The 11,286-nt window shown below is 47.5% G+C and overlaps 1 protein-coding gene and 1 pseudogene across 1 annotated transcript; one reads left to right on the plus strand and one right to left on the minus strand.

The window, feature by feature from the left end:
- Positions 1–536: 536 nt before the first annotated feature.
- LOC125517948 lies at positions 537–1,768 on the plus strand (annotated as a pseudogene).
- Positions 1,769–2,763: 995 nt separating this feature from the next.
- Positions 2,764–4,116, minus strand: LOC125518206. Its single transcript, XM_048683127.1, has one exon. The coding sequence runs from the start codon at positions 4,114–4,116 to the stop codon at positions 2,764–2,766; it is 1,353 nt and encodes a 450-aa protein (XP_048539084.1).
- Between the last annotated feature and the right edge of the window lie 7,170 nt (positions 4,117–11,286).

Consider the following 11,286-nt stretch of genomic DNA (forward strand, 5'->3'; position numbering starts at 1 on the left):
AGTCCTGTACGTGAGAAGGGTGATAAGGTTTTTGGGGAGCGCTATGTGCGACTACTGGCTTCTTCATCACGGACTCCGACGACTACTTCCCCGACGACGACTTCTTCCCCGACGTCGACTACCTCAGCAACGACATGGCTGGAGAGGATGTCGACCCCAAGTCCAGTGCTGCTGCTTCTGTTGTCCCGTATGTGTTCTTCTTCTTTCTGTCAGATGTCCTGCCACAGTTTCTCGTACTAGTACTTGCCCTACATGTGTTAGGTTCTACTCCATATATGCAACATGATCTAGTGTCTGTCCTAGATGTGTTCAGTTCAAGTTCATATATGCAAATGCTATTTACTTTTTCTCCGTCAGGTTGCATGACTTGCTTTATCACGGCTATATTAGTCATGCTTTATCTAATATTTCTGTTAATAAAATCATTTGGTAAATTACTCATATTTCCAACACTTAGTAGTACTCCACAATTTTAGTACAAGATCAAACGTTCATATTCATCTTGCTTATATATATGTACCTGCATGCAGCTCAGTAACCATGGTGTAGAGACCAGCTTGATGGATGGCACGATGATTGCTTCGAGGGAGTTTTTCAAGCGGCCACTCGAAGACAAGAAAAGGTACACCAACCTAATCGGCGGTGAGCAATTCCAGTTTGAGGGGTACGGGAACGACCGGGTGAGGTCGCCGGACCAGATCCTAGACTGGCCTGACTGCCTCTACCTCAAGGTGGAGCCCGAGGATGAGCGACGCATCGCCCTCTGGCCAACACATCCTGAAAACTTCAAGTCACCTATTGATCAGAGATATCACTTTCCACATTTCCAGGCTTGGGGTTTATGTATCATAAGCTCATATATTTTTTTCTTTGCAGGGATATTCTGCACAACTTCACAAAAAATGTGGGGGAGTGAAGGACGATCTGCTCCGGGCAATGGCGAAGCTACTGCAGTTTGACGATGACGACTACTTTGTGGACCAGCTCGGGGAGAAGGCTGAAACTAACGTGAGATGCAGCTACTACCCAGAGTGTCCAAGGCCAGAGCTTGTATTTGGTCTCAAGCCTCACTGCGATGGAACCATTCTCCTCTCATGGTCGATGACAGCGTCGGTGGCTTGCAAGGTCTAAGAGATGGGGTGTGGTGGGATGTACCGATCATACCTCACACACTGCTGGTCATTATAGGAGATCAGACTGAGGTGCGTTTTTTAATAAACTAGAAGTACTATTTTGTATGGTCAGGTCAGAACGAAACCGTTTGTGTTTTCCATGAAAAATACTTCCATGGTATAACAAATTTATAGTCTTTGCTAGCATATCCATAATGGAACAAAGCAATCAAAATTAAATGCCAGGGTTTACGGATTAAAAAACCATTTTGTCAAAAGTTTCTAAGGTCATGGACTAATTGAGTTAAATGTTTTGTTTAATAGATAATGAGCAATGGGTTCTTCAAGAGCCCTGTGCATAGGTTGTGACAAATGCAAAGAAAGAGAGGCTATCAGTAGCTGTAGACTATTCTGTTGACCATGAGAGAGAAATCGAGCCATGGGCTCAGCTGATCGATAAGAAGAGACCAGCACTGTACATGAAAGTGAAGGTCAAGGACTACATTGCCGGGCTGTATGAACATTTCTCTCAGGGAACGATGGTTATTGATACACTGCAGATATAACTATGTGGTATCTATCATGGAAAAAATGTGATCAAATTATGACCAATGTTTGTATTGTGTATTTCTAAATGTCACTTGTATTAAGTACTCCCTTTGTTCAACAACACATGTCATTTCAAGTTCTTGCATGTTTTACATGCTAATAAGAAAATAAAGTTATAATATTACTAATGTGTTCTAAATGAAAATTTTGTGATGCTTGGATTGCTGGTCATGTGCTTCAGTTGTCTATAATTAAGTTGAAACAGATCCAAGCCAACTAGCTGACTGACCCCTGCAACAACCAATAGCTTTTGATTGACTGATTAGAAAAATTAAGTTTTTTTTCTTCTTATGAAACTCTCAAGCCGCGTCCCTTGCAATATTGTAGTTAGCTCTACGTAGTATATTTCAAGTTGGCCATCCGCTTGGGTTTAAGTGTGTGGAGTATTTGCTGGTAAATTGATGCATGGCGACCCCAGAGATGCATCCATCCTTTGGGAAGGGTAATTTTTCTTCTGGAGGTAATTTTTTTAATTACCGAATAATTCATCCATGGATTGGCGGCTATCGAGTCTTTTTTCATATTTCAAATTTGATGGACCTTGCAAATGCTTACTCAGCTATGCTTTTCTCATAGTCAAGTACATTACAAGTTTTATCTTGATCTCTACTTTAGCCATGAAATAGTGAACAAATTAAGCAGCATGCAGGATATAGTGTTATATAGCATGCAGGTTCAGTTGAACTATCAGTTATAATCACAATTAACTGTATACTTAATCTTAAAGAACTGAAACTTTACTTCTTAGATAATGGAGAACTGGAAATGCACATAGCTTAAACACCCATTTAAAACATCATTACGATTTGTTTAATATAGAACATCAATGGTTCAGCAAGCACACCAAGCAGTCCTGATAAACACATATCAAAACAGAACACAGAATGCAGAGGCAATTGATCTGAATATGTCAACTCCGTGCTGTTGATCTGATGAAAAAAGTCAATGGAAAAGTTTGTAGCCAATGCACCCGTACGTAATATATTAACTTAGGTGTTCACCAAGTCTGCCACACAAAAACCTAAGATTCTTGTAGCTCCTACTAGGCCCAAGCCCACCTCATAGCAATTGGTCCAAAGATTACTGACACAACTACTAGTCCCCAGAAAGATTTCGCAATTTTCTGTATAGCTCCTCCCAATTTAGTCCGCTTGATCCTGCCACCAGCCAACTGAGACATGAAGTAGGCAGGCCAATCCATCTCAAAGGGTATAGCACTCTGGACACTGCTGCGAAACCACTCGGTGACCGTCTCCATTGCACCAGTTTGGAGGTCTGCAATGTACACACAACCTTGATTGTCATTGACCAGCAGTTTGCCACTCATCTCTCCGATACACACGCATCGCACAAGGTCGATCTTAATCTGCGTGGGTCGTTTTAGCTTGATCATCTTTGTGCGGTACCAGCGGTCCACGTTGTCATCCTCACTTTTATAGTCACCTTGACATGTCCAGATCTCCAGCATGGTGAATTTCCTATACAAACGAAGTAACGATAGCATCCCGTCATTGGTGACACTAAGCATTGGTTCACTATACAAGTTGAGGTCGATTTGGTTCGGCGTGATTGGGAGCCTTGTTAAGGACATGTGGGCAGTCTTAGCGCACACACTGAGCGTGTAAAAGCTTGACGTCCGCCTGAAAAGCCAGTGTGCCGCGCCTTGGCACACGACGGCGTTGGCCTGCTGGGGCGCCACATGCACGCCGTGCTCCAGAGTGCCAAAGAACTGTCTAGGCGTGCTCCAGCTCCACTCAGCGGGCATGAACACATGGAGATTGTACCCTGGCTGACCTTCGTCGACACTGATGATTAGCACTTTGAAGGAGACCTCGTAGATTGGCCATCGCCGTTTGTCGGAGCAGCAATCCAGATCGGTTAGGATGGTATACCCTACCATCGTGAATTTTCCATTGTACTTCAGCGGGGGGAGCTCGCGACCTACGCCCGCGAGCGGATCGCACAATGCCAGACTGAAGCTTCCCTCGGTCGTCATATTGTTGGGGTAGACGAGTTCGACGATGTGATTGAGAAGAAGGCCGCGACGCGCGGTGAGCGGCACCGTGTGCAAGCGACCATCCTTGGGGAGGCCGTGGATGTAATGCCCGAGGAAGCGGTAGCGGTCTCCGAGGGGCGACCATGGCGCCAGGGCGAACGACGGCGCGGGCGCAGAGATGATTCTGGCTGGTCGTTCTTCACGGGACAGTTGTGTGACGAGGAAGCCGAGGAGGAAGGACGAGTGGGGCACGCCCTCTGGCCAGAGGCGGAAGAGGAAAGAGGCGTCGGCGATGAGGCGGCGCCACCGATTGCACGTCGCGGCGCAGCGGAAGAGGGCGGCAACGCCCGTCACGCGCACCAGGATCTCCACAACGATGTCGTCCGGCAGCGCCTCCATTGATCTTCGCTAGCTAGGGCCGGCGCGGCGCACCGAACTTGTTAGCGATCGATTGGGTTGGGTCTCGATTGTTAGACTTAAACACGATTTAGTTCGCGGAACGTGCACGTGGTCAAGTAGGAATAGGAATCCATGTACGAGTAGGTTACTTGCATATATCCTAGTAGGACCAGTATTACTTGCATATGTATATATATATATACTAGAAGAACGCCCGTGCGTTGCAACGGGGCCACATTAACTTTAAGAGTTCAATATTAATATTTTCATACATATCAATCCTTCTCCTCCTTCCGTCTGCCACCGAGACAGGGACCTAGACTTTGTGCTGCTCTTATTGATTTAATGAAAAAAGTTATTTATTTCTGTTAGAACACAAATGCTTAGATAGCATCTGCATGTCAGGGAAGGATAATGTGGCCTGGATAGCATCTGCAAGTTAGGGAAGAATTATGCGACTGTGTAATATTTGGATAGGAACAAACATGGACGTGCGTTGCCCCGTTGCATTACCGCCCAACGAACATGGACACCGCCGCCGGCGGCCCGGTGGAGCTCGAACCCGAGAGACTCTGCTGCTTGCTGGGAGGGGTCGGGGAGGGTCGGAGCACAGGAGCATTGACGTGAAGAGAGAGTAGGCCGGGGAGATTACTGTGCACGCCGCACAGTGACTTGGACCTCGGAGGGCCTTGACTCTGTCAGGAGGAGGTCCCGAGTTCCTGCCGAGGACAGCCTGACGGGGGAGACGCACGGCCGCTCGTGGAAGAAAAAAACACGTATTATCACGCAAAAATAAAAAAAGTTTGAATTTATTTTGTCAAAAAGCTAAGAAAGACCGGTGGAAAACCAAAAAGCCGAAAATAAGGGGGAAACCCGTCTAAAAGCCGAAAACGCGTGCGAGAAGTTTAAAAAAATCACGAGGGAGCACCTAGAGCGCGACACGTGGCAGCGGCTGAGAGCACACAACTTGGCACACTCTCAGCCCACCCCCAAGTGTGTGTTGGCAGGCTCACAAAGGTGCGCTCGTCAATTAGTTGCTCTCACAAATCGCACCCCCACCTTACCGCATGGTTGGACTACCCCCATCCAATGTCCTTGGGCCACTCCAAAAAGAAGTTCTCTTGGGTGTTAGAGGCAGCTGCATTTTTTTATGTTTGTTGACTGAAAAACTGACCCATCTACGCAATTTTCTACCGCACCTATGCATGGTACATATTTGATTTTGCTTAGTATATACAAAATGTAGTAGAGAAAAAAGGGGGACTTAGTGTATACAAAAAGAATGCAAAAATAAATAAATCTAAGACAAAAAAATAAATTCATCAGCAAAACTTTAGTCCCTTGTTCTTCCATTGGAAAAGTTTAATGATCTCTTCCAAAGAAAGAACATTGAAAAGGATGAGAGGTTGTTTTCAAAATCAACTATGATGTGTAATAGCAAATAGAAACACTGAGGGAGATAATACATAGGGGATAAAGGATCAAACCTCCTTTCGATATTTTGATAAACATCACTGTAACATCAGGAAGCAGGAAAAGCACAAAAAAGACGCACGCACACAAAGAGAAACGCTGATAACTGGCCACCCATACTCATAGTTGATACTATTTTGAAAAGAGGTTTGAGTGGCTACAAGCCACAGAGGTGCGTACAGGCGCATGAAATATATCATTCACTTAAGAAAAGTGTGAATAAGGTGTCAAACAACATCAAAATAAGAGTAGTACAAACTAAGGGGGATATGGTTACATATGGTGAAAACACAATGGCCAAGTACAACTAGCACCACCCTTATTGACCTCAAAGCTGTAAGAAGGATCAACGTCCAAGCCGTGACACGACCACATCGTGTTTAGGAGGGTGATTGTTAGACTTAAACACAATTTAGTGCGCGGAACGTGCACGTGGTCAAGTAGGAATAGGAATCCATGTACGAGTAGGTTACGTGCATATATCCTAGTAGGACCAGTATTAGCAAACCAACAGGCTCGACAGGAGCCTGCGGCCATCAAACAATCGATTCTTGTGTGTTGTGCTATCTACGTGAGCTAGCTATAGATCAAGTTGATATTCTGGCTAGAGGTGCTCGTACATACTAGTACTACATACACGTCCAGATAGATCGATTGCTAAGAGATTAGCTTTGTCCGGACGGGCGACACGGGAGGCGATCTCGATCCAGTTTTCTTGCGACCTCCCTTCCGATCTCTCTTCCCTCGCCGCCGCCGGGCAAAACCCGTGCGGTCGACGGTGGCGGCGGGGCCCCGGCAGTTCCGCAGCGACGAGTAGAAGTGAGCAGCAGCGACGATGAAACTCTGGCGGCACCGCGTCAGCCTCTGCGTAGATGCGGCGGTTCATAGCGCTAATAAATAGCGCTGTTGGACCAGCAGATTCACGCAGCAGTACAGGAGAAGCAGCACAAGCAGATGCGGGATGTGCTGCTCGCTTCGATCTGGTGCACGCGGGGCGTGGTGTCGCCTCGGAGCGGCTCTTGCTGGCTGCAGCCGCCACGAGCACCAGCTTGACAGAGGTCACGCGCAACCCGGCTATGATGTCCATGACGGTGCATGAATGCTGCAAGGTGTCGTTCTCAGATCCGGCCATGGCGTCCGATGGGCCTGGGCGGCACTCTCTCCTGTGAGGTGACTGTCTGGTGTAGTGTGCTCCGCCGCAGCGATGGTCCGTCTAGTGGTCACTTTGGCCTAGTATGGCGGCACCCTCGCTGCGGATTGCGATGGTCACGAAAGGTCTTTGTGATGGTTTCTTCCTCCAGATCCAGTGACTACTGTTGGCGTTTATACTGACGACATTGCGAGATGCACGCAGAAGGCTTCTTTATGGGTTTCAGTGTCTCTCACTTCAGTTAGTCAGTCAGTCTTCGACAATGGCATGCAATCTATGGACGGCGACTTGACGCAGAGGGAATGGTTGTGCAGTAACGAGGGTGATTTCTAGCCCAACACATGTAGCTGCTGGAATCGCGAAAAAGTGGTGGCGACAACACATGTTGACTTTGATGTGGTGCTTCTCGAGTACCTTGTCTCGAGCTCCGGGGTGAAAACCCTAGGTATGGCCAGAGTTGGTATACCTGACAATGATGATGCTTTCGCATCGTTACCTTGTTGAAGGCATTGCTTGGATGCTCGGACTTGTTCTTTAGGGTGAAAACCTAGCATTTGACATTTGATGGTCGAATCCGGTGATGGTGGCGCATGGGCGTTGTTTCCTTCTTGAAGACGTCGTTGTTGTTGAAGAATCTCATGGTCCTTGTGTTGTCAAAGAGATGATTGGTGCGGATATGGTTGTTGTAGTACTTTGTCGATCGTTGTTTTGATCACTTTTTTAGCTTTGGTCTTGTATGACTTTGCTCTTTGCCGGCATGTTTTAGGTATGTGTGTGTTAGTGTTGGCTATGTGCATCCTAGCTATGCAGAGGCTGGGTGTACGCCCATTATGTTTGTATCCACTTGATGCTTCATTTTGAGTAATAAAATTCACCCTTTGTAGAAAAAAAGAGATTAGCTTTGTACTACGGTCCATCTCTGCGTAAAGTAATACGTCGAGTTCGTCAGCCAGCTTCGTTCATCATCGTCGTTTGTGGTCGATCGTATCGCCGTCGCCGGAGGTACTCAGCGTCGGGACTGGGCCAACAATTGGTATCTAGAGCAAGGTTGATCTCCTAATAACGGGAGGTCATGTCGGACGACGAGAAGAACAAGCAGCTGGCGGAGTACTCCGGTGTGGCTAAAGTAATTGCTGCTCCGGCGAGATTGGAGTATCCACGATTCGACCGTGGGAACTTCGTGGTGTGGGCGACCATAATGGAGTGGGCGCTCGAGGCCAATGAGCTCTGGGATGCCATCGACCCCGGCGGTGACGAGTACCTGAAGGGTAGAGCCTTGTATCGGAAGGATCGCCAGGCTATCACGCCCGTCTGCTCGGTGATGCCGGTGGACGTGCATCAGCATCTTATCTCGAAGACATCAGCAACGGAGGCGTGGGACACACTCAAGACATTGCATCTAGGGCACTCGCGTGTGCGCGAGGCAAACTTGCAAACTTTGTTGAAAAGTTACGAGAATCTGAAGATGGGAGAGGACGAGACGGTGGACGCCTTCGCCGCAAGGGTTGCATCAATGGTAAACGGGATTCGCGGTCTCAGAGAGAAGTTGGAGGACATCTCCGTGGTTCGGCGTTTCCTACGTGCCGCTCCACCGTGCTACATGCCGATTGTGTGAGCGATCGAGCAATGCGTTGATCTCAAGACTCTCACTTTGGATGATCTGGTTGGTCGCTTCAAGGCGCATGACGAGCGGATGAAGTTGAGTTACGGTGACGCGAAACAGGATGAGTACCTCATGCTTACGCGTGCTCAGTGGGAGGCAATGGTTTCCAAAGAGAACAATTCGACAAGGCGTCCGGTAGCGGCGGAAAGTACCGTCCCGCAAAGGACACCGACGAACAGTCGGAGAAGTCAGGAAAGAAAAAGTTCGACAAGAGGAAGATCCGCTGCCACAACTGTAATCTGCTCGGACACTTCAAGTCGGAGTGTAAGAACACCCCGAAGAAGAAGGCGCTCATGGCCCAGTTAGGTGATGAAAGTGATATGATGTTGTTGTGCGAACTCGTGGACAAGGTGGATCCAGTTCTTCAAGTGTCGGCTAAAGAAATTGCCGTGCTCCATGAAGAAAAAGTTCACTGTCAAGATCATGGTTCGGAAACTCATGTCGACGCTACGGACATGGGGGTGATTTCGAAGCTTACGTCGATGTTACGGGCATAAGTGCTAATTTCGCTGGAGCGGATGCAGCAATTGCCGCGTGTGCTCGGCCATGGAGAAGCAGTCTTCGTACGACGTGTCCAGAGAAAACAAAGGTGTACATGGCGTCGAAAGTCCACGAAGCACAGTTTGCTAGTGCAAAGATGAACACGTATACAGCGACAAAGGTATAGGACGCTGGTGTAACGTGCCCTACACGTCATAGGCCAGGGGAGCACGTCGCTCTTTTTGGTGGCACTAGAAGCCAACCACCGTGTGACACAGCACCGGCTCAAAGGAATTCGCATGCATGCACGCAGCAAAGTGCAGACATGCTAGAGGCCGACGACCGAAGCAGCCTAGCAGTAGGATGGGTGGCTAGCTCACATGGTGGTCTATGCCAACCAAAGCAAAGGAGCAGGCCAGAACGGCCAGAATATGGCGGCAAAGATGCAGCGCCAATTGCATGCCCACGGGGTGCACTTGCATCACTTGGTGGCCAGTCAAAAAGTATGTTCTGTACACTGCCTCTCAGGCAAGAAGCGAGCATCAGTGGTGGCTCGCAGTTGTCAAGAAAATTGTACGCAGGGGAAGAGGCTTCTTCGGCACCTGCGTCGCCTCCGAAAGTACCGGAGGAAAGGACACTGTCATCTGCATAATTGTTGCTTCAACCGAAGTTGCACCCGTATCTGGAGAAAACTTTTCGGACGATTGACCCGGAAAAGGTGAAAAGTAGTGGGCGATGGTTTCTGAGCGCCAAGGAACCGGCAGATTTCAAGGATGCGAATACAAAGAAGTGTTAGCGTCAGGCTATGGAAGAAGAGTTGAGTTCGATCCACAACGACAATGCATGGGAGCTTGTGGACCTTCCCAACAATGAAAAATTCATGGATCTCAAGTGGGAATTTATGATCAAGAAATATGTCGATGGGTCCGTGAAGCACAAAGCGAGGCTGGTAGCCAAAGAGTACGTGCAAGAGGAAAGTGTGGACTTCGAAAAAGTGTTCATTCCCGTTGCAAAGATGGAATCGATGGAATTACTCATCGCTCTCGCGGTTCAGGAATCATGGAAGATACATCAAATGGATCTACAATCCGTTTTTTTTTGAACGGCGAGTTAGAAGGAGATGTGTATGTGAATCAACCACCGGGGTTCATCAAAGAGGGACAAGAGCACAAGGTACTGAAGCTACACAAAGTCTTGTACGGGCTACAGCAAGGCTCTCGGGCGTGGAACATCAAACTTGATCAGACGTTAATTTCTCTTGGATTTGAGAAAGCCCCACTAGAGTATGCAATGTACAAGAGAGGTGAAGGAAGGGATTGTCTACTAGTTGGCATCTACGTCGACAACCTGTTGATAACTAGAGCAGATGAAGAGGTGATTGCAACGTTCAAGCTACAAATGAAGGAGCTTTTCAAGATGGATGATCTAGGTTTATTGAGTTGCAACCTCGGGATCGAGGTACATCAAAAGCCGAAGGGGGTCACACTATGCCAGAAGGTATATGCAAAGAAGGTACTTGAAAGCCATGGCATGAAAGATTGCAATCACATTATCACTTCAATGAAACCTCGTCTTGAGCTGAGCAAGAAGGAGATGGTGAAACTACTCGGCTACAGTGGTAGTGACAAGGAAGGGATTGTTGACGACCATAAGAGTACCTCGGACGTGGCATATTTCCTTGGCGGAAGCATAGTAAGCTGACTATCACGAAGACATAAAGTGGTGACATCGACTTCAAATGAAGCAATGTGTCAAGGTGTGTGGCTAAGGAGGCTACACGGTGATCTCATGGATCGAGATCCGGAACGAGTGGTGCTTAACGTTGACAGTGAATTTATAACTTTTCTACCCGAGAATCCAGTGCGGCATGATAGGAGCAAGCACATTGATACGATGTATCACTACATGAAAGAAAGCGTAGAAGAAGGTAAAACAGAGGTCAACTACATTCGCACCGACGATCAGCTGGCGGACATCCTGACCAAGGCTTTGAATCGAGAGAAGTTCTTAAAGATGTAAGAAGGATCAACGTCCAAGCCGTGACACAACCACATCGTATTTAGGAGGATGATTGTTAGACTTCAACACGATTTAATGCGCGGAACGTGCACGTGATCAAGTAGGAATAGGAATCCATGTACGAGTAGGTTACGTGCATATATCCTAGTAGGACCAGTATTAGCAAACCGAGTAGAATTGCCGATAGCTAGGTTTACTATATATATATATGTGTGTACCCTGCTTGTAAAAGTACCACCGTGAGAAAATCAATACAAAGTCAACAGGCTCGACAGGAGCCTGCGGCCATCAAACAATCAATTTTTGTGTGTTGTGCTATCTACGTGAGCTAGCTAGATCAAGTTGATATTCTGGCTAGAGGTGCTCGTACGTACTAGTACTACAT

Source organism: Triticum urartu, chromosome 7, assembly GCF_003073215.2.
Source record: "Triticum urartu cultivar G1812 chromosome 7, Tu2.1, whole genome shotgun sequence".
Lineage (NCBI taxonomy): Eukaryota > Viridiplantae > Streptophyta > Magnoliopsida > Poales > Poaceae > Triticum > Triticum urartu.

Bases quoted from the DNA above. Each gene is read 5' to 3' on its own strand.
- LOC125518206 (XM_048683127.1), bottom strand. From the start codon at position 4,116: ATGGAGGCGCTGCCGGACGACATCGTTGTGGAGATCCTGGTGCGCGTG.